This window comes from Primulina eburnea, chromosome 2 (assembly GCF_022965805.1).
Source record: "Primulina eburnea isolate SZY01 chromosome 2, ASM2296580v1, whole genome shotgun sequence".
NCBI classification, from domain to species: domain Eukaryota; kingdom Viridiplantae; phylum Streptophyta; class Magnoliopsida; order Lamiales; family Gesneriaceae; genus Primulina; species Primulina eburnea.
Window position 1 is genome coordinate 46,141,152 of NC_133102.1, and position 21,325 is coordinate 46,162,476.

The following is a 21,325-nucleotide window of genomic DNA, read 5'->3' on the forward strand; positions in this document are numbered from 1 at the left end:
GGAGATTCAATTTAGAGTTGATTCGGAGGAAAATCCATCCTTTATTACGGTGGAGATGATGGCAGGAGATGCTCTAATTAATTTTCTTTAAAAAAACAGAACAGAAGAAATATTGAATCACGGGTGAGAATACGGACACGATCTTATAATAAAGCTTTTAACATAGATTTTCAATGTCACGACTCGCATGTGACATTTTTTTCGTCTTACTTATTGTAAGATTTAGTCCATAATAATTTTTTTGGACGTGATTTGGACATAATTATCAAGAATTTGCGAATTGAAACCCAACCTAGGATGTTATAAATCTCTGAACCATGTCTCACCACAATATCAATGTTACTGGAAGTATATAAAGCACTTGAAACTTAAGAAATATAGAACGAAAAATAGCCTATCTTGTCAAGACATTGGGGATGTTCCAGAAAAATGATCATCTAAGGTAAGTTGAAGAAACCCATAGGAAAATGTAGCTTATCAATGAAGTTGTTACTTCCAGACTTCTGGGCCCTTTAAGTATTGGCGGCATAACAGAAACCATCAAAAACGTTCCAACCAGCCATGAAAGAGCAAAAGTTCCAACCCTGAACCAATTGAGTAACAAGTTCAGCACGAAATCTAAAAAAGATGACCATAAGGAAGGATTAGATGTAATGATGTATATATTGTTGTTATTAAAAGTACAATGTACACTACGGCACATGGGTATTGTAGAGATTTAATGTAAGGTCAAACATGCGCCTTATTAACATAAGGCGTCCTATGAGGTCGCATGGTCGATTCAAAATATCCAAAATAATTCATCATCATACCCAAATATATATCTTACGAACTATTGAATGAACTCTAAAACAAAGAAAGTTTTTAACAAGTGAGTCAGAATTACTGTTGTCTTACATTTCACCTAGAATTCAGGCGCTCTTAAAACAGCCTTGAGCCTTTAAAGCTCAAGATTAGGCTTCACACTAAGATGCAGGTTCACTTACATGCAGAGCTTTGGTGATGTGTCATAATGCAGGTGCGGAGCATCCTGAGCCAAGACTCAAGGTGCTTGCCTTCTGGACTTTAAATTACTAGAGTCTATACATGCGGATAAATATTTTCAAACATAGAAGCTGGTTTCAATATTGATTTCATGTATTACTGACAATGGACACAAAAGATGGCATATTTAATTCAGTAACATGTAGAGCTTACCCATATAGAAGAGCCCGCAATTTGCTCTTCAGCCGATCAAAAATGAAATATGTTGTGACTATCAGAGAAATACCAACTTGAAGAGTCGGACCTTCCTCCGTAGGAAAGAGTAATGTGAGCACACCAAGCACTATAAATGCAACAGAAGTCTTGATTATGAAGCTTGTGGCTGGAGTTCTAAACCGGGTAGTGACAGCCTGAACATATCGAGATTGTGTTACTTCTCTGGCCTTTTTCTTGATGTTGATCTTAGGGTTCTTCCTCTCATAGAACTTTTGCATGATAATTTTATCATGCGCTGATTCTATCGCATCCACACTATTTTTGTCTCCTCCATATGTTTGTATTAGAAAATTCCTAGCAGCTTGAATTTCTTCTTCAGAAGCTTCCTTACTAATTCCCAATCGCTTGTAGGGGTCCTTCACATTAATTCTGGGAAATATAGCTGTATCAAGTAGAATGAAGAAAAGCTAAAAAATTCAGAAACGCCAGCTTCTCCAGCGTTAGGCAAATTAAACAGTTGATGTAAAACTCTGAGCAATAAATAATCCTACAATATAATCATTAACGTATTCAAATAACAGAAGTACTTCTATAGATATAATAGTCAAATAAACGCAAGTGAAGTATAAAACATGATGTTAAGTATCCCAGTTTGTAAGTTAAAGAAAACCTGATATCAGGATAATATGACCTAACTAAGCATAAGTTTGAAGGTCACTCCCAATTACAATAAATATATCATGCAAAGCAACTAGCGATAAACACTCAAATTCCTGTTTAAAAAATGTAAGCAAAGAAAACATGTTAATACAAATCAAACATGTTAAACCATAAAAAATAACGCCATAGTCAACCAGTAAATTTATAGGATTACCGTTAGAGCCATTAGTAAGATCACCAAAGGAAGCATCCATTGCACACTTCACTAAAGTATGGTGTTGTTTATATCTCCAAGTTGAACCGTCCAAAACATTTCTAAATGACAATCAAGATGACACATCAATCATAAAATTGTGTGCCTGCAAGAACTCGACATGTATAGTAGAATTTGTACCTTTGCAGACAGAGAGGATCCTTGGATCTCCCAATATTAGGAAGAGAGGTAACTTTCTTATTATGTGGTCCTGAACCACTTGTAGGTACGTACAGACTATATCTCAAGGGGCTATAAGTCAAACCAGATGATGCCATTTGAAATTTAACCAGGTGAAAACTGTTACAAACGTCAGTCACACTTCAGTTTAGGAGACTCGTAAAATGCTGCAATATCCACCAAAACAAAACAAAAAAAATGCTCAGCATTTTTTAGTGCAATGACCCCATCAATTCAGGACAATATAACAGATATATAGTTATTGGATATGGTGATGGTCATTGGCCCGTACCAGTCATGGATTTGTTGATAAATAAAAAACTCGGGGAAAACCCGCATGCATTAAAAAACATGGATGTATCACATTGAAATTAAGCAAAGAGCCAGAACAATAATCTCCCAAACAGTTACGGACCAAATTAACTTTGTTTTGGGATTTGGTGCATCATCGAAAAGCTGTATTGAAAGGCTTTCAGTTTAATTCTTTAAGCCAACCCAGAGTACACTTAGGGAGCAAATTAACTTGGTCTTACAATCTCTACGATAAGTCCACCAACCCAGGACCTCCAAATCCTTCTTTTTCTCCTTGGGAAAAAGAATGACAAGAAGAAACAGAATTTGAATAGTTTCTCCTTCGACTTACCATTGACATATAAAAGATCTCCTTTTATTATATGTATGATCTACTTATCTATTTAAACATGGACCTTTAGTTTTAATTGGTAATGAAGGTGGCTTGTGTTTTTTAAGGTGAATAAAAAGGTTAACAAGCCATACAGAGACGCAGAAAATGCACTAAATATGCACATCACTGTAGAGTAGGAAGTCTCTAGCAATAGCCACATTCGAATATCACGCTGGTCAAGAGGCATTTCACCCAATTTTCTTACTCCTATTTATTGACGTTGTCCATAAAGGCTCACAAAGGCTGTTCTCCTGCGCAATGTAGTTTATTTCTATGTTCACCTTTCTTCCTCCTTTCTTTCTGTCATCGACAAGTTTATCAAGCATCCCTTCACTGCTTTCCACAAGGTACGTCCTTACCCAAGTCAACATATACAAACAGTAATACAAAATTTTTCCCCACTCAAATATTCTCACTCAAAAAAAAAATGAAAACATCAAATAAAATCCCGAATGAGGGAATTCTTGCCAAAGCCAAGAAAGGCAAATTAGACCTCATTATCAACAAGCATATACCAAGAAAAATCGAAAGGCAGCAATGGTAGCTTAGAAATGAACATCGAACTCTAAAAACCTCAATCAGCAATCAAAAATTGGATAAAGCCACACTACAAAAAGTTAAACACAACAAACGGAAGAAAATTACCACAAAAAAAGCGAGAAAATCGACGATAAAAGATTTGAATTACCGCAGTAAGAAAGATTCATTCATAATCATCATAAAACGAATGCAAAAGAGATGGGAGAAGCGGAAGTCATGGCAAAAGGATAGGAAGTAATACCCAAAGAAGAAAAAGGGTTTTTAAAGCTTGTCTGCAGACTTTGATTTTGATTTTAAAAAAATTGCATAAAATACCATGTGGTTGTTTGGCAAATGTTTACATGGAAAAAAGGGAAAAAAAGTACATAAAAATAAACGGGAAATTTGGGTTCAGTCCCCAGCCGTCATTTTTTTTTTGTGTTCAGTACCTAGGTACTTTTTTAGTACCACATTTCCACATGAAGTGTACCACATTTCCACATGAAGTGTACCACATTTTGTATGACATAGTACCATAATTTTGTGGGTAGGGAGTGAAGCCAAAGAAATTTTTTGATTGGGGATTTTTCAAAACTTCCCCAAAAATAAACAACATGGGTAAAATAAGAAATGTTCAAATTCAGCACAAATTTAAATTTAGAAGGTAAGGGAAGAATTAGCACAAGAAAATGAGGAAATTGTAAGGTCATCTCCAACCCATAAATCTATTTTAGTGCAGTTTTTACACCAAAATAGCGCAGTTTCTGCACTAAATGTAACATCCCAAGTCATCCAAACACACAAATAACTCTAGAAATATAGATATTAATGATTATGTTAAAAAATTTATGATTATTTTCTTATACATTGAATATTTAATTTGTATTGAGTTCAAGAAATATAGATATTAATGATTATGTTAAAAAATTTCTGATTATTTTCTTATACATTGAATATTTAATTTGTATTGAGTTCAATCACTGGTTAATCAATTGAGGCAAAAACTTGTGTGAGACTGTCTCAGATCGTATTTTGTGAGACAGATATCTTATTTGAGTCAACCATGAAAAATTATTATTTTTTCTGTTAAGAATATTATTTTTTATTGTGAATGTCTCACGTATAAAGATTCATAAGACCGTCATAAATTATACCACCTATCAATAAAAAATTTAATTTGTATAATTGACCCATTTAAATATTTGAAGAAATATTCTTATATTTTTTTAATACTTAAAACTGTAAAAAAGAATTATTCGAAAATAGAAAATACATAAAAGTATAAGGAGGTTTATGCAATAAACTCATTTGAATCAGATACAATTGGATGGGCCAACAGCACTTGCAATAAAATATATAGTTAAGCGAAAAAGTACAGCAGAACAATGGAGGGTGGTGCGGAGAAAGAGAGAATCAACGGAGGAGTAGAGAAGACAACCAGGAGCACAGAAGAGATGCGATCGGGAGCATCATCGATGGATGAATCAATCGATTCTTCCCTTGCTGCTGCTGCGGTTAGCAATCAAATGAAACAAAATGAAAATGGAAGCCGCAACTCACCGCCATCAAAGAATACTGATACGGCTAACATCAGTGGTGGGAACAAGGCCAAATCTTGCAAGGGATGCCTTTATTATTCGTCCCGTTTGAAAGCCGATTCTCGCAACCCTGTGTGTGTGGGTCTCACCCGTTCTCTTCCAAATGGTGAAACCTAATTATTATTTCATTCGATTTCAGGTGTTTCTGTGTTTTTTTTCCGATTAGAATGGGTTTTTGGTAATCGCCCTAAAATGGTTTTTTTTCCTGGGCCTAATATTGTATTTGTAATTCTTATTTTTTTTAAGTCTTGTAGGAGTTCTTTCACAGCTTTCTTTTCTGATTAATTGTGAATATTTTTTTTTGTTTCACGTCTTTGATGCTTATTATATCTAGCAAGATATGTAGTTATAAGTTTGAGAAAGACTCTTCTTAATAGTCGATGACTGCAAACTATAAATTTCGGAAGACCTTGGTGCTAATCAAAGATTGGTTCGTGTATTCTTGATATTTTACTTGTTTAGTCTGATTGGTATAGCTGAATTAGTAATTCCGATTTGCTTTTACCGAAGGTATTGGACAGCGTCTGGGCACATGTTTTGTGTTTAGTACACTGTTTACCTCAGAATATGGCCGTAGATGCATGATTGTGAGTTGGACTATGCTCTAGTTTCTCAATATCCTCATCATTTAGGCAGTAGGTTATCATTTTTTTTGTGATTGGTGACAAATAAATGGACATAATTTTACCTCAAGGTTTAATAACCATGACAATTGAATGCCCTTCCTTGGTTTTGTTGTTCCACAACATATTTTTATGCTATTTTTTTACCCGTTTCACTTGCTTGATTATGATTATTTTTTCTTTTTGTTTTAATCATCGGGTTGACTTGGCATATGTTTTACAGCAATTGGGCTGCATTCTTTATGGGCAGAGGATAACATGTCATAAGAAATGAATTGCAGTAACTTTCTAAATGTGTTTCAACTGTACATGCACATCCCATTTTGCTGCCTTCCAAGTTGTATGTTTCGACCTTGTGACCCTGATGTCTCATCTATTTTTCTTGTCTGTCAATTGCATATTTGGATGAGTGGGGAAAAGCAACATTTAGCTTAATGTTTTGATTTGATGGTGCTTTTGTATTGATGACCAGTGCCCGAATATATACTTGGACAATCTGAGATGGAGGCTTCCGAAGAGGGTAGGAGCATCGCAGATTTTAGATATGGTTGTGTCGGTTATTCGCTTTATGTGGACCAAAAAGATAAAGCCTCAAACAGTCAGGGGACTCGAGCAGAATTACCAGTTTGTGTTGGTCTTGAGGTCAACATTTCACTTTTGTCCTTAATTTTTGTGTATCTTGTTGAATTTATGGCGTGGATTGACAAGATGATTTAAAATATTTGTTTGTGTAATTTATTGTCTGATTAAACTTTCTGAGCCGTGTGTAACATGTTACTGGTTCAGTAATTTGTTTAAGCTATGGTATTTCATAGCATTGACATTTGAACTTGTTTAATAGTAATAAATTGATTTTAACAACCTGAAACAAATTACAATAGCTGAGTAGGTTGATGATGTAAAACGGTCTGAGAAATTTGATAAGATCTCTTGGGTCCATATATTTTAAAGTTTATATATTTGCTGGCATGAAGAAAATTCAAGTAGATTGTCGTGAGATTGAGAATCAAAGGTTGACATTTTAATTTATTGTTCAGGAAATTCTTAGAAGCAAAAAAGATACAAGCAGAGTAAAGTATGACTTTTCAACGACGATTAATTTATTTTGTATTTTAATAAAAAAAATGAACACTAGTTTCATTTGATTGTATATGGGCTTTTAGTGGATTGAGATTTTATCGAATCCCAGGAATGGGAAGTTTCATATTTTTTACTTGCAATGGTTTGTGGAACGGTATTTTTCGGTGTTTTTTTTTGGTCACTTATCGTGTTTGTTGGAATTACCAAATTGGAGCATTTTAGTGATAATTTAGATATTATAAAATTCATTGTGTGGAAATCTCTTTCAAATACATATACTTTATTCAACCATGGGCAAGGATAATCCATTAATTATGTCTGTTAATGATATGACTGTGCGAAGGAAATGATAGTGATACTTTGACTCATTATCACCACTTCTGCCATGGCATTTGAAACTTACCATTGATGCCTCTTCTTGATCCTTGTACATAATCATGCTGATATAATTAACCCTGCTTCCAGGTTTTAGTTGATCGAAGAGTCAATACGGCTGAGACTGTGTCTGCTCCTACCCATGCTCATGCTAAAGAAGGTGATACTCCTCTATATGCTTGCTTGTACTGAAATGTTCTTTTACAAACTTTGCTCCCAATATATGGGACTTAATAGTAGAGTATGAGCATTAGCCTTGTGGTTATTTTATTTAAGGTGCAGTGACTTGTATATGCCAGGAGTTCCATTTCCACCAGTAAATATTCCAGCTTGGCATTAAATGGAGAAAGTGGTGTTGTCCTACTTTGACATGAACAAACTAGAAAGTGATATAGGTTTATCTAAAAATAGAAATGAATTGTGCCAATAAAGTAAGACAAAGAAATTGTATTTTTATTCTCAAGTCCTGGGAATTCAACACTGATTGAAAACTTTGCTTTTCCTGAACTTGATGTTTTGATGTGTTGCTAACCATCACAATGCTGACATCTGTAAATATTTGTTCAAAACCACAAAGAAGAATATTCGCCATGTAGCTTATATGCTAGGAATGGTAGCAATTTTGTTGTTTCAAACACTAATGATGCTTTAGTATTAACCTTTTTATGCTATCACATATTGGCTCAATAATGGTAGTAGGTACTGTTGAATGGAGAACAATTCTCTTACATCATGGAAAAATGGGCTTGTAAGGATGTATAAGTGCGCTGCTGGAACCAATGGTTTCTGAGTTAATTTTGATTGGTTTATGCTATTTGTCACCTGGAGTAAATTCCAAAGTAATTTGGTATCATTTGCCACAGGTGGTAATAGTTTGCCACAACGTCGATCTCATAAACCAGCTCATTCAACTGGGGATGATTTCTTGAACAGGTATCCCGTTTAGGTTCCCTTTTTGGTATCATAGTACGCTCAATAGGTTTAGGCTTAGTAAATGGTCTAAACATTTTGGCTTTCTTATTGCCTCACGCGTTTATCTGTAATGCCTTCTAGCCAAGTTCAAAAACGAAGTAACATTTGCAACTCGACATACATCAAATGCGATGTATGCATGTTCTGTTGTTTATCTATGTAGGTTTGCTCGGAACGCAAACCTCGTTGCAAATGGTGTAGTCAAGAACGCTCGCAAAGTGGGGAACCAAATAAAGCAGAATCTCGACGATATATTTTATCCCTACCGAAGACGACCAAAGTAACATGCTGGTCCTAGCTTTACAAAAGAGAAGTAAATGATTATGGAGCAGGAAATCAACCTTGATCTGTATATTGTATAATTGATGCCAGCGTTCTTTTTTCCTCTCCATTTTTAATTTCTTTTTGGTCTTTAAAATCGAGAATTTTCAGTGAGCAGACAACAACATATTGTTATTGTATGGTTTATCTTAATTAAATAACTGGCCGCGTTTACTATGATTATTGGATGGGATAAAAAAATTCGATCCAGTACTGCTTGGCTCGTGACTTGCATGAAATGTATAATATAAGAATAATAAATTAATATATTTGGTTAAAATAACAGAGAATTATTATTATTATTTTTAACTTAAGTCAAATATTGGATAAATAAAAATATTAATAAATTAATGTTTTATCTTCCATGATCAGCGATTTCCAAATGTATTATTATAATTATAATTCCGTGAATTATTTATCATACATATTATTAACCATATTAACATTTACCATCATATCTCAATTTTAATTAAGGGAACTACATATATTCTTATTTATAAATTATTATTTCATACTCAGCTCAAATATTTCTATAAGCACATTTTTTTTATCATATTCAATATATATAATAAAATTCATTTTATTATTATTTAATAAATTCAAGTTTCCTCTTAACCTAAATTACTTTTAATCCAATTAATATTTATTAAAATCGATTAGGTACACAATTTAATTTCAAGGTTGTTTTATCGATTAATTGTTAAAATATTATATTTACTTAAAAGTATATTATGATAAATAATTATCAATTCAAATTATAGTAAGACCGGGATGATAATCGAGAACCCTTCCAAGTTAGCGCGCAACGGCTGAAGAGCCGTATACAAGAAAAATTTCAGTTGAAAAAGAACATTTAGTTGAATTACTAAAATTAATTTGATATAAAAGAAATTTTGTGAAAGAGTGAAATCGACTTTTTAGTTGGATTATGTATCATTCAAGTAATTTACAATAGTTCATATAAAAATTTGTTATTTTATCAAATGTTCGTGTATTAAATTGAATTTTAATATACATAAATGTGTGTGTGGATCTATGTATGTGTTGATTCCTCCACAAGATTTACTTTCAATTGCTTCAAGGAAAGGAAAAACAAAAGATCGAATACCTAATAGGCTTGGGATAAGAAATTATTGCTCCTATGCATAATTGTTGTTCTATCATAAATACATCTATAAAATTTAATGGATTATATATATGTCACAAGTGATGTTGCACAAAGATACAACATATTATATTCACACACTTGATTATATAATTTAAAGTTGATAGCTGTCTTACTGCACTTTTTATAAAAACTTAATGCATATTTATTCATTTTATTGATGAAATTATGAATTAATAAATTCCTTGAAAGGAAACTCAATTCTCGTCCTTCAGGAAGTAAAGTTAAAGTTCACTTGTTCTTCACAAGAGATTATTTATACGCTTACATCCTTAACTTATTTTTCAAGGTAAGGACTCAGAAATTAATTTCTTTTATTTTTAAATTTCATTCATGTGATATGTTTTGTGTGTGTGTGTGTCTATATATATATATATATATATATATATATATATATATATATTTGCTTAAATATCAGTTTCTTTCGGTTGCAAATACATCTGAGTCTCTGACCCAACAATGGACATATATATATATATATTTGCTTAAATATCAGTTTCTTTCGGTTGCAAATACATCTGAGTCTCTGACCCAACAATGGACATGCGTAGTATATGTATTAACTATAACAAGCAAGAACGTGCAGTGGGGACAAAAATTCACGCTCAAGCTACCAATTCTTGTCAAGATCAAATTCATCATTTTTGCAGCTATATATATCTGTGCATGTTTAGTGATTTGTTTGAGCTGTGAGGGTGGTTAATGCCTGTCTGTATACCTTGTATGTTATTCAATAGCGCAATTTGATGTTATATATATGCATGAACAGGTATTGTCCAAAAAAATGAACATGGGTTTGTTTCAATTTCTTGTCATTTTCATTTTGTCGTGTCCTTTCTTGATATTTGAGACCATTGCCCAAGATGATGACATTCATGGCATTTCTTCGACTGGAAAGTTGTTGCATGGACACGGTTCGACTTATAATGCTGGACTCTCAAACACAACGATTTCACTTCATAATGGCGTGAGAAATGACAGCAGAGGAGCTAGTGGGGATGGGTCTGGCGGGGGTGGAAACGGTGGTGCTGGTGGTGGGAGTGGCAGTGTTTCGGGAGAACAAACAAAGAATAAGAGAAGGCATGAAGGTGATAATGGAGGGGGAAATAGTAGGAGCGGGCCGAGGGGAGGCAGAGGTAATGGAGGCGGCGGAGGAGGTGGCGGAGGTGGGGGTGGCGGCGGGGGAGGCAAGGGTAATGGAGGTGGCGGCGGTGGAGGAGGAGGAGGCGGTAATGGTGGGGGCGGCGGCGGAGGTGGGAATGGTGAGGGTGGTGGCGGGGGTGGAGGAGGCAGTAATGGTGGGGGTGGTGGCAGGGGGAGGTGGGGCTAATGGGGGTGGCGGAGGTGGAGGTAATGGTGGTGGCCATGGATGGGGTGGGGGAAATGGTGGTGGTGGCGGTGGTGGAGGTGGAGGTGGAGGTGGGGGAGGAGGATGGGGATGGGGCGGTGGTCGGAGCCGGGGTGGTTGTTGGGAGTGTGGTAAGCATTCTCCGTCAGCCCACTAATTCTTGCACAATTTAGAAGGATGCTTTTTTATGGTTTTTTTTTTTCCGAGTGTTTTGATGATTTTCCTTTACTAATTTTGGCGGTGTTTGAAAAATAAAGGGGTTTGCTTTTGATATCATTGAATTTTCCTTCATGATTGGCAGTATCATTAATCAGTGTGTGAAATGTTTTGAGTTGCATCCAGAGAGAATGGCATGGTACGGAAAAATGTGTTTGTCATTTCCTGTTTACCTTGAATTTATTTATTTATTAGTGCTGTGCAGTGTGCATTAAAACCAGAGTTGGATTAAAAAAAGAAAAACCAGAGTTCTGGATTTCGAAAAAGAAGGGAAGAACTTCCCCACATACGAGATTACAATATGTAAAAACGTATCTCCCGTTTTAGCTCAAAAAAGAAAACCAATACAAAAAATCTAATCACAACTCAAAAGTCAAAAGTACTTACTTAACAGTATTATTAGACATTGTACATGCCACCACACAATAACTAGATTTCAGCTTCTACGGGATCCCTGCTACAATACAAGGAAAGCAGAAAATTGAAGTCCTACCCCACAGAAACTAGACTATTTACGTAAGGCAGATACATTCCCTCGGACCTTCCAGCATTCCAGCCTATGACTTCAAGTTTTTCATTCTTCAAGCTATACGAGTGTATAGCACACCCATTAAGAATCATCACGATATTTCCATTTAGACATGGTAGAACTCGATACCGATTCAATGCCATTTGAAGATGCAGTTTCATTTTGTACTTCAAATCCAAATACAGTCCCCCGTAGATCTCAACAAAGTGGTCATTCCCATCGATACTAGAAATCCCAATGTAGCATAGCTCCTCATTCATCTCCGTCAAGATTCCTCCCTGTGGACATTGATTCGGTAGTGAGATAATCTCGTGAATTGCATTTGTCGGATTAAAAGCCACCACTTTTCTTGAGGATGTTTCCCAATAAGCCGTTCCTTTAACATAGAATCCGCTGCCTCTTAGAGTCGAACCTGCCTCCAACTCTAGACAAATTGTGGTTGATTCTGTCCAGGATCTTGTTTTAGAGGAATATACTTCAAAGCAGATCATTGGCTGATCAACAAAAGTTATTGGGCAGATCAACTGATAACTAGCATCCATGTTGAGTACAGATGGTTCAAAGGCAAGCACAATTGCTGTTTCAGGTCTGTGATAATAGTGAGGCTGAGGGAGTTCTTTCCACTCTTTGTTTACAGGATTGCAGATGTAGTAAGTGTTATTGCCATTTTGATCTTCGCAGAGTATCAAGCCGTTAGAGGAGCTTTTAATGGTCACAGATTCAGGCAAGAAACCGAGGGAAGGTTTTGGAACTCCATATGCACGACGATTCATGGTTAAAAACTCAATATTTTCTTGGTTCTGTTGATAAAAGTAACCGGATAATTCTTGGAAGGAGTAACTTTGCTGATGGGCTAAAAAGGGACTTTGAATCCATTGATTCCACTCCATTGATACAGCCCTGAATCTGACGAGGCTTTTTGCTGGAAGGAAAGGGAGAACATAGTCTTTTACGAGAATTTTGATGTCCTTGCTTCTGTTCTTATTGAAAAATGGAGAAAATTGGAAACGTCTAAGCTGCAATCAGGGTTGACGAATATATCAAAAATTAGCTAGTGTTTGCTGCTGATATACCAAAAGCATGGTTTAAAAAATGAGAGAAACTAGAACTTCATCATCATTGGCCTGACAACTACTCAAATAGTAGGATATTGTTAATCCAAAATTTACCATTATACAAAAAATTATATAAAACTAGTCAATGTTTAAAAAAAACATATAAATATGTGCTCGAAACATCTCATGAACCAACTAAATCATGAAAGATTCGGAGTCCATACATAAATATATTGAAGATGACTGGAGTCATATATGAAATTGAAGAAATAGATGATTATCCATTTGAGAGTTCAGTCACATCCCAAATTAACTAAAAAGTTATAAGGAAGATGAAACAAACCTCGTGATAGTGTTTTCGATCCATGCTTGAGGAGCCCATTTTGGTTTCTTTATACTCACTTATGATCGATAAATTTTCTAATAAATCTTCCTCTTCCTCTTCCTCTTCCTCCTCCTCCTCATTCTCTTCTTTTGCCTCTCCCTTTTCCTCTTCCTTCTCCTTCATCTCATCCTCATCCTCATGCTCATCCTCATCTATAGCCACTACCTTCTTTCCTTCTGGCTCCGCTTCTTCTGATTCAACTAAGTACCAGTCATCCCAAATGAGCATATCATCCACACCCTCATCAATTTGTTTCAGTGAACTCATGATTCTTGAATTGTTATTCAAGAATATAGTTGCTTAGATTCCCCTGCCAATACAAGGTAGACTAATCAATCAAGAAATTTCGTAAACAAATGTGGGCCTGACATTCGAGTCAAGAATTAAATCCCGTTAATATATAAAAATTGGGCAGAATTAGGCAAACATGAAACATAAATTCAAGCCAAACACAGAAATTTTATTATGCGAGTGCATAAACAAAAGAAATAGAATTAAAGCACCATAACGCATAAAAGCAATAAACATCCGTAGAATCAAAAGAAAACCCAATAAAAGTTTACCGACCCTCAATTATGGGTTTCTTCCATTGACGAACAAAAATAGACAAATTTTCCCCATAATAAAAAATATCATCAGAATCATCCACACCAATCACCAAGAAAACCTAAACACGATCATTTGAAACGCGATCCAGGACGATCAATAAACTCTAACCGTAATTTAGAACTCTAACCGTAATTTAGAGATCAAAGATAAACCCATTCACGCATCGATACAAACGATATCAGAAAAACCGAAAAAAAAATCGAGGCTGCCATTTCAAAATAGGGACTTACTAACTGCGATTACTTACAAGTAAAAGGTACGCATCAGCATGAACGAAAATCAAGAACGCTTTCCGGTTCGAGATGATGAAAAATGCCTTTTAAAATTGTTAGGAAGAGCATAATATCTTTTCGAAACTCGTTCAACGAAATTGTTTGAAAACTTCCTCCGGCACTCTGATAGACTGCTGCTTCCTTGCAAGTCAAGTTTAATAATAATAATAATATAATAATAAAAAATAAAAATGTTTATAATTCAAACAAATTAATTGATATTTACACTTTATTTTCAATTATCTATATTTTATTTTATGTGTAAAATATATGTCATGTTTATTTATAAATGAAGTACAAATAACAAAAAATAAAATATAAATATCAATCTTTTGAAAAAAATGTAAATTTTTACTAATGTAAATTTCATGCTTTCACGACGCATTCATCGTGTGATTCGGGGCAAGGGAGATTTTACAGGATCTCATGGGATTTTCAACCAACAAAGATGAGATTTTAGGTGGAATTTGAATGTGAAAACAAATTGTATATGAAAACTTTTTTTATAATGGAAAAAATCTTTGAAATTTTATAATGGTATAGATTTTATAAATGGTCGAAATCTTTTTATTTTTGTCGATTATTTTTCGTCCAATGTGACATAAATAGTTCAAATTTAGAACGAGATTCAAAATTCAATGAGTGAGTCTTATGTGAGACCGTCTCACGGATCATAATCTGTGAAACGGGTCAACCCTACCCATATTCATAATAAAAGTAATACTTTTTCAGAGTAGGTCTCATGTGAGACCGTCTCACGGATCTTAATCCGTGAGACGGGTCAACCCGACCCATATTTAAAATAAAAAGTAATACTTTTAGCATAAAAAGTAATACTTTTTCATGGATGACTCAAATAAAGATCCGTCTCACAGAATACGACCCGTGAGACCGTCTCATACAAGTTTTTGCCACTTTTTCATGGGTGACTCAAATAAAATATCAGTCTCACAAATACGACCGTAAGATCGTCTCACACAAGTTTTTGCCAAATTCAATTTAAACAAACTCGACTCAGTTAAATTTGTTTTTTCGGGTTTTTAGTCGTGATATATGTATGCCTATACTTGCGGTTATTTTGTTCTGCTTTTGTTTCGAGTGGACTTTGCGAGACTTTTTTGTAGTCAAAAGTCGTCGATAAATTCATATTTTATTTCCATGTTAATTGTAATTGTAACGTATGTGTGAACTTACAAGGTGCAGTCTCGCAAAGAACCGAATGGACACTACGAGCTTGGTCCAACTGTGACACTTGTATTATTCCAAGTGGCGTGGACATTAGTATATCATTTCACAATTAATTTTCTGACACAAATTTTCTATTCGATTCATCTCGTGAAAAAATATATTTATTACAAAAAAATTTACCTGAGACAATCTCATATATCAATTTTGTTAGATTATCAATAAAAAAATCATTTATCGTATCAAAAATATTATTTTTTATTATAAAAATAGATATAATTGTTCTTTCGCATTGATAAATATACATGAGATCGTCTAATAAAATGCTTATTTTAATTTTTATGTCAAAATTATTATTTTTGATTATAAATGTAAGATCACCTCACGACTCGGAAGATACTTATGATAGAACTTCCTCAAATTGGCATGGATATCACATGTTATTTTGCTAAATAAACAATGGTTCCCGCGCTGAGACATATTCATTTTCTGCATGACCCAACTCATTGTTATTAACGAAAGTAACAAATTGTTACGTGCCCATGATTATAAACAATTATCCATTGTCACTATTTCATCAAGGTAAAAATTTGTGTGAGACGATCACACATGTCATATTTTGTGATACAGATCTCTTATTTGGGTCATCCATGAAAAAATATTAATTTTTATTCTAAGAGTATTTGATGCGGTACAAAATTTAGGTGATCGATCTATCCGGGTGGATACGTTGTTATGAGAGAATAACCCGTACTTCAGTGTCCAAAGCGGTAAAAATCAGGGTCGCCACCTGCGTCGCGAAACGAGAGTAGAGGTATCGTGAGATTCTCAGTAAAAGGTCCTCCGGTACTCGAGTTAGCAAACACCCCAAGATATGTACTCTCAAAAGCTAAAGGCCTTTTGGAGCATATAATGAGATAATAATCCCCTTCAAAATGGTGTGATAGCTCCTATTTATAGGCTTTCTAGATGGGCCATGGGCCCTCAATCATCTTGGGCTCTCTATTGGGCCTAATCCTTAATTAATGGCCCAATCTAATCTTTACCACACTAATCACCTAACTTACAAAATTAAATTACTGCTTGGCCTTGATAGGTTGCCAGGTGCTTTCCTCGCCCCTCAGTGCCTTTTCTGCAGGGGTGGTTAGGTGATGTAACCAATTGTTTCTTGTTTTTCAGGCTGTGTCTCTGGCCTGTGCTTACCAGGCGCGAGAGGAGAGAGGTCGATCTGAGGAGGCTCGAGTTCGCCGAGAGCTTTCCCAACTAAAGGAAGAAAACGAACGCCTTCGATTGGAGAACATGAAGTTCCAAGACGATCTTTCTTGCTTGACAAAGAAGTGTGAAGAAAAGACCAGAGATGACGAGGAATTGCGTAAAGAGCTTGGTTCCCTCTATGACAAACACCATATCGAGGTGAAGACTGGCGGGATGTTCTTGGCTTCTAAGACGGGGAAGTCTTTCGTGACGGGTGTTGAGGAGAAAGCACTGGCAACCTTTCGTGCTTCTCCGACCTATGCTATTATCGTAAATCGAGCGGCTCTTATCCGAAGCTTTCGGGCTGTAGAAGGATCTTGTGGTAGGCTTCCTTGCACCAGAAAACTGATGATTTCATCTTTCCAGCTTGGTTCACCCTCTCCAGCACACAGAATGTCAAGAGTTGGTCCCTCCGCCTCTTTCTTAGTAATGGCTAGAAAAGTGACCCTTCTACTGTCAATATTTGTCATAGAACTTGCCATCTTGGCTAACTTATCTGCTACTTCATTCTGGGCCCTGGGTATCTGCTTTATCTCATAGTTCTCTAGACGCGAGAGCAGCTCATTAACCCGGAGCACATACACGGCCATCTTTTCCTCCTTAGCCACATAAGTCCCTCGAAGTTGGTTAACCACAAGCTGGGAGTCACTGTGCGCTATCAACCTCTTTGATCCTGCGGCTAAGGCTAGCTTTAATCCTGCTATAATAGCCTCGTACTCTGCTTCGTTATTTGATGCCGAAAACTGAAGCCTTATGGAATACTGAAACTTGTCTCCTTGAGGATTTTCTAACAATATCCCGGCTCCACTTCCTGATGCAGTGGAAGATCCATCAACAAATAGTGTCCAAGTGGGGCTGGAACATTCTGCCTCCACTATCTCCATCTCTACTATGAAATCTGCCAGAACCTGGGCCTTTACCGATGGGCGCGGTTGATACTCCAAGCCGTACTCGCTCAACTCCACCGCCCATTTGACCATCCGACCAGATGCCTCAGGACTGGAGAGCACCTTTTTCAAGGGATGGTTGGTCAACACTACTACCTGATGCGATTGGAGGTAAGGACGAAGTTTCCTTCCAGCAGTGACCAGCGCCAGGGCTAGTTTTTCGATATTGGTGTACCGAAATTCTGCGCCCTGCAATGTCTTGCTCACGTAATATACTGGCTTATGCTCGCGCCCTTCTTCTAAGGTTAGCACAGCGCTGATTGCTTCGGCGGAGACTGCTAGATAAAGGAACAACGTATCTCCTTCGCATGGTTTTACAAGTAAGGGTGATGTGGTCAAGTATTTCTTCAAGCTGCTGAAGGCTTGTTGACACTCGTCCGTCCATTTGAATCTACTTCCTTGTCTAAGCACTTTAAAGAATGGCAGGCCTTTATCCGCCGACCGAGAGATGAATCTGTTAAGGGCGGCGATCCGTCCTGTTAACTCTTGTATTCCTTTTAATGTCTTCGGAGGAGACATGTTCAAAACAGCACTGATCTTCTCAGGATTAGCTTCTATCCCTCTAACTGAGACCATATAACCCAGGAATTTCCCTCCTCCGACCCCGAATGTGCACTTTTCAGGGTTTAACTTCATTTTATACTTCCTCAGAATGTCAAAGCATTCTTTGAGATCTTCAGTGTGGGTTGAAGCCAGTATGCTCTTGACAAGCATGTCGTCTATATACACTTCCATGTTGCGCCCGATTGTTTTTTCAAACATCTTGTTTACCAACCGCTGGTAAGTTGCCCCGGCGTTCTTTAATCCAAACGGCATCATCTTGAAACAGTAAATTCCTCGATCAGTTACAAAGCTTGTCTTTTCCTGATCTTCAGGTGCTAGCCGAATTTGATTGTATCCTTGGTATGCATCCAAGAAGCTAAGAATTTCGCACCCGGCGGTGGAGTCTACCAATGAATCAATCCTTGGCAACGGGAAAGGATCCTTAGGGCATGCTTTATTCAGATCAGTGAAATCTATGCACAACCGCCATTTGTTGCCCGGCTTCGGTACGAGTACGACATTTGACAACCATTCTGGGTACATGACGGGGTGGATGTAGTCGGCGGCTAATAGCTTCTCTACTTCTCCAATGATATGTCTGCTCTTCTCGATACCGAACGTCCTTTTCTTTTGCTTGATTGGTTTTATCTTTGGATCTGCTTTGAGATTGTGGAGCGCATACTCCTGGGGTATTCCTGGCAATGCTTCATCCTTCCAGGCAAATACATCCGCATTCTTTCTCAGAAAAGCTATCAGGGCTTCTTCCAAATTAGTTGGTAAACCTGTTCCAACCTTGACCTTGCTATCGGAATTTCCTGGTATTACTTCTATACTTCTCAGTATTTCTGCGGCCTTAAGTCTCTCGTCTCTTCTTGATTCGCTTTCAACAATATGAATCTCATTGTTCCCTGAATGATGCTCCAACTTCTGCTTACTTCTGGGCGATGAGTCTTTTGGGGCGGCCTGCCTCTTTCGGTGACTTGCTGTCCCCTGCAAGGTGATGGCATGACATTCTCTCGCCAATCGACTATCACCAGTGGCTTCCCCTATTCCTTCGGGTGTGGGGAACTTAAGTTTCATGTGATACGTAGAGCCTATCGCCTGAAACAAATTCAAGCTAGGACGCCCCAAAATAATGTTGTATGCTGACGGAGACTTCACCACGAGAAACTTCACCATCTTAGTGGTCCTTAGCGGGTAAGACCCCAGGGAAAGGGGGAGCACAACCTCTCCCAATGCCTCAACTACCTCTCCCGCAAATCCAACCAGAGGGGTGTTTACTGGGGCTATTAGGGCATTGTCGATTCCTAGTTTTACAAAAGCGCTATAAAAAATGATGTCTGCAGAACTTCCTGAATCCACTAGTATCTTTCTCACCCAGAAATTGGAAATGGTGGCGGAGATGACTAGGGCGTCATTGTGTTCCCCACGAGGGAACTCCAGGTCACTATCACCGAACACCATACCTCCCTTCGACTGGACTATCTCGAGTACGGTGTGTGATTTGGTACTAGTTGTAGATGGAAGTTCTTGCAATGCTGCGCGAATCAAAGTTTTTCTTGCCCTATTCGAATCCCCACATGCTGGGCCTCCAGAAATTACTGCGATGATTCCTCCAGTAGGGAGGTTCTCCTCTATCCTTTCGGGCTGTTTCCCTCGGTCATTGTTTCCCCTCAGAGGGCTGGGCTTGCGCTGGAATTCCGGGCGCTTACTGTCCTGCTGATTTCGTGACTTATCCACAAAACCGCCCAAGTATCCTCGCTTGATGAGTTTCTCTACTTCTGCTCGCAGGACAAAACAATCTTCTGTGGTATGACCCTTGTCCTTGTGAAAACGACAATACTTGTCAGATTGCTGTCTTTTCGAGTTTTCTTTCATAGGGCGAGGGGGCTGCAAAAGACCTTGCTTTTCGGCTACAACTAATATGTCTGTCAAGCGTGAGTTCAGCGGGATGTGCTGGAGATGAGGGCTCTGAGTTACCTGCCTTTCTTCCTTCTTGACCCCGAATTTCTCATCTTCTCTCTTTCTTTTTACAAGATAACGAGGTTCTACTGCTTCTTCGATGCGAATGTACTTTTCAGCTCTTTCAAGTAATTCTTCCAAAGTGTTAGGGGGTTTTCCCGCTATTGACTCTTTGAATCTCCGGTGACGAAGGTTTTGCTGCATGATTCCTGCCAGTAAATCGTGATTGACGTACGGGACCTCATGAACGGCCTGAGTGAATCGCTGTACGAACTCTCTCAGGCTCTCTCCCTCTCTTTGGACTATGGTGAATAAATAAGACGCTGTCTTGGGATACTTCCTATTAATGGAGAATTGTTGAAGAAAACGCTTGGTGAGTTCATCCAGGCTGCCTACTGTCCCCGGGGGTAGCTTGTTGAACCAAGTAAGGGCCTGTCCTGATAGGGTAGTTCGAAAGATTTTACAGTAAGCAGCGTCGCTGATGTCATAAAGGTCTGCCTTTGCATAAAATTTGTCGAGGTGATCTTGTGGATCCCCTTCTCCTTTATACTCAGGTAGGTTTGCTATCTTTAATCCAATCGGCAGCATTTCCGCTAGTACAGCTGTGGTGAAAGGGCTACGTCGTGCAGGTGAGAATGCCATTGCAACCTCTTCTCCTCTCTTGACGCGGAGTTTTTGACATGATGGAGGTGCCTGGCTATGAGCCTCGTCATCTTGGAGTGCAGTCCCCTTCTTTAGGTTTGTCGGTGGCACGTTGTTGGTTCCGACTACCTCTCTCTCAGGTAAGACTCTTTCTGAATGATGTGAATGGGCTCCTTCGCCGTGTGCTCCCCTGTTCTCGCTGTGCTGCTGCCGAGCTGCGAGGTACCGCTCCACGGCCTCGGCTGCAGCCCTAGAAGCTGCTTCCTCCATCAATGCCTTCAGAACCTCGGACGTGATCAGGAACTCCTCCTGCTGCGGTCGAGCTGGAGGAGGGCGTCCATGCTCTTCCTGGGCATCATGGGTCGTACGCGATCGTGTTTGCATTCTTAGTGAGCAGGTGGCAGGTTCCCACAGACGGCGCCAAACTGATGCGGTACAAAATTTAGGTGATCGATCTATCCGGGTGGATACGTTGTTATGAGAGAATAACCCGTACTTCAGTGTCCAAAGCGGTAAAAATCAGGGTCGCCACCTGCGTCGCGAAACGAGAGTAGAGGTATCGTGAGATTCTCAGTAAAAGGTCCTCCGGTACTCGAGTTAGCAAACACCCCAAGATATGTACTCTCAAAAGCTAAAGGCCTTTTGGAGCATATAATGAGATAATAATCCCCTTCAAAATGGTGTGATAGCTCCTATTTATAGGCTTTCTAGATGGGCCATGGGCCCTCAATCATCTTGGGCTCTCTA

The 21,325-nt window shown here is 37.8% G+C and overlaps 4 protein-coding genes across 11 annotated transcripts; 1 reads left to right on the forward strand and 3 right to left on the reverse strand.

Moving 5' to 3' along the window:
- Positions 1-280: 280 nt before the first annotated feature.
- Positions 281-3,805, reverse strand: LOC140823727 (protein CHAPERONE-LIKE PROTEIN OF POR1, chloroplastic). 5 transcript variants are annotated; one of them, XM_073185206.1, is made up of 5 exons: positions 3,667-3,805; positions 2,255-2,460; positions 2,075-2,175; positions 1,198-1,642; positions 281-584 (listed from the first exon to the last, which is right to left on the reverse strand). In XM_073185206.1, exons 2-5 carry the CDS (start codon positions 2,389-2,391, stop codon positions 434-436), a joined length of 834 nt encoding a protein of 277 aa, XP_073041307.1. In that variant the 5' UTR covers positions 2,392-2,460; positions 3,667-3,805; the 3' UTR covers positions 281-433. The 5 variants fall into 5 exon arrangements, with proteins under 5 accessions (XP_073041307.1, XP_073041306.1, XP_073041308.1 ...); XM_073185205.1 differs by having other exon boundaries at positions 2,255-2,413; positions 3,667-3,791; XM_073185207.1 differs by having other exon boundaries at positions 3,760-3,784.
- Positions 3,806-4,816: 1,011 nt separating this feature from the next.
- LOC140823728 (uncharacterized) lies at positions 4,817-8,649 on the forward strand. The gene is made up of 5 exons (XM_073185210.1): positions 4,817-5,201; positions 6,191-6,360; positions 7,264-7,333; positions 8,037-8,106; positions 8,309-8,649. Exons 1-5 carry the CDS (start codon positions 4,883-4,885, stop codon positions 8,427-8,429), a joined length of 750 nt encoding a protein of 249 aa, XP_073041311.1. The 5' UTR covers positions 4,817-4,882; the 3' UTR covers positions 8,430-8,649.
- Positions 8,650-11,423: 2,774 nt separating this feature from the next.
- LOC140823729 (F-box protein At5g07610-like) lies at positions 11,424-14,181 on the reverse strand. 4 transcript variants are annotated; one of them, XM_073185211.1, is made up of 3 exons: positions 14,021-14,181; positions 13,123-13,474; positions 11,424-12,740 (listed from the first exon to the last, which is right to left on the reverse strand). In XM_073185211.1, exons 2-3 carry the CDS (start codon positions 13,429-13,431, stop codon positions 11,685-11,687), a joined length of 1,365 nt encoding a protein of 454 aa, XP_073041312.1. In that variant the 5' UTR covers positions 13,432-13,474; positions 14,021-14,181; the 3' UTR covers positions 11,424-11,684. The 4 variants fall into 4 exon arrangements, with proteins under 4 accessions (XP_073041312.1, XP_073041313.1, XP_073041314.1 ...); XM_073185212.1 differs by having other exon boundaries at positions 14,017-14,181; XM_073185213.1 differs by having other exon boundaries at positions 14,004-14,181.
- Positions 14,182-16,741: 2,560 nt separating this feature from the next.
- LOC140824384 (uncharacterized) lies at positions 16,742-20,962 on the reverse strand. Its single transcript, XM_073185977.1, has one exon. It carries the CDS (start codon positions 20,960-20,962, stop codon positions 16,742-16,744), a length of 4,221 nt encoding a protein of 1,406 aa, XP_073042078.1.
- Between the last annotated feature and the right edge of the window lie 363 nt (positions 20,963-21,325).

Coding starts and splice junctions, on each gene's coding strand:
- LOC140823727 (XM_073185204.1), bottom strand. CDS start 3,685: ATGAATCTTTCTTACTGCGGTAATTCAAATCTTTTATCGTCGATTTTC. Junction 2,414..3,623: donor ATTTTCTCGCTTTTTTTGTG/GTAATTTTCTTC, acceptor CGTTTGTAACAG/TTTTCACCTGGTTAAATTTC. Junction 1,643..2,074: donor TCTTACTAATGGCTCTAACG/GTAATCCTATAA, acceptor TACTTGATACAG/CTATATTTCCCAGAATTAAT.
- LOC140823728 (XM_073185210.1), top strand. CDS start 4,883: ATGGAGGGTGGTGCGGAGAAAGAGAGAATCAACGGAGGAGTAGAGAAG. Junction 5,202..6,190: donor CACCCGTTCTCTTCCAAATG/GTGAAACCTAAT, acceptor ATTGATGACCAG/TGCCCGAATATATACTTGGA. Junction 6,361..7,263: donor CAGTTTGTGTTGGTCTTGAG/GTCAACATTTCA, acceptor CCCTGCTTCCAG/GTTTTAGTTGATCGAAGAGT.
- LOC140823729 (XM_073185211.1), bottom strand. CDS start 13,431: ATGAGTTCACTGAAACAAATTGATGAGGGTGTGGATGATATGCTCATT. Junction 12,741..13,122: donor ATCGAAAACACTATCACGAG/GTTTGTTTCATC, acceptor CCCTGATTGCAG/CTTAGACGTTTCCAATTTTC.
- LOC140824384 (XM_073185977.1), bottom strand. CDS start 20,962: ATGCAAACACGATCGCGTACGACCCATGATGCCCAGGAAGAGCATGGA.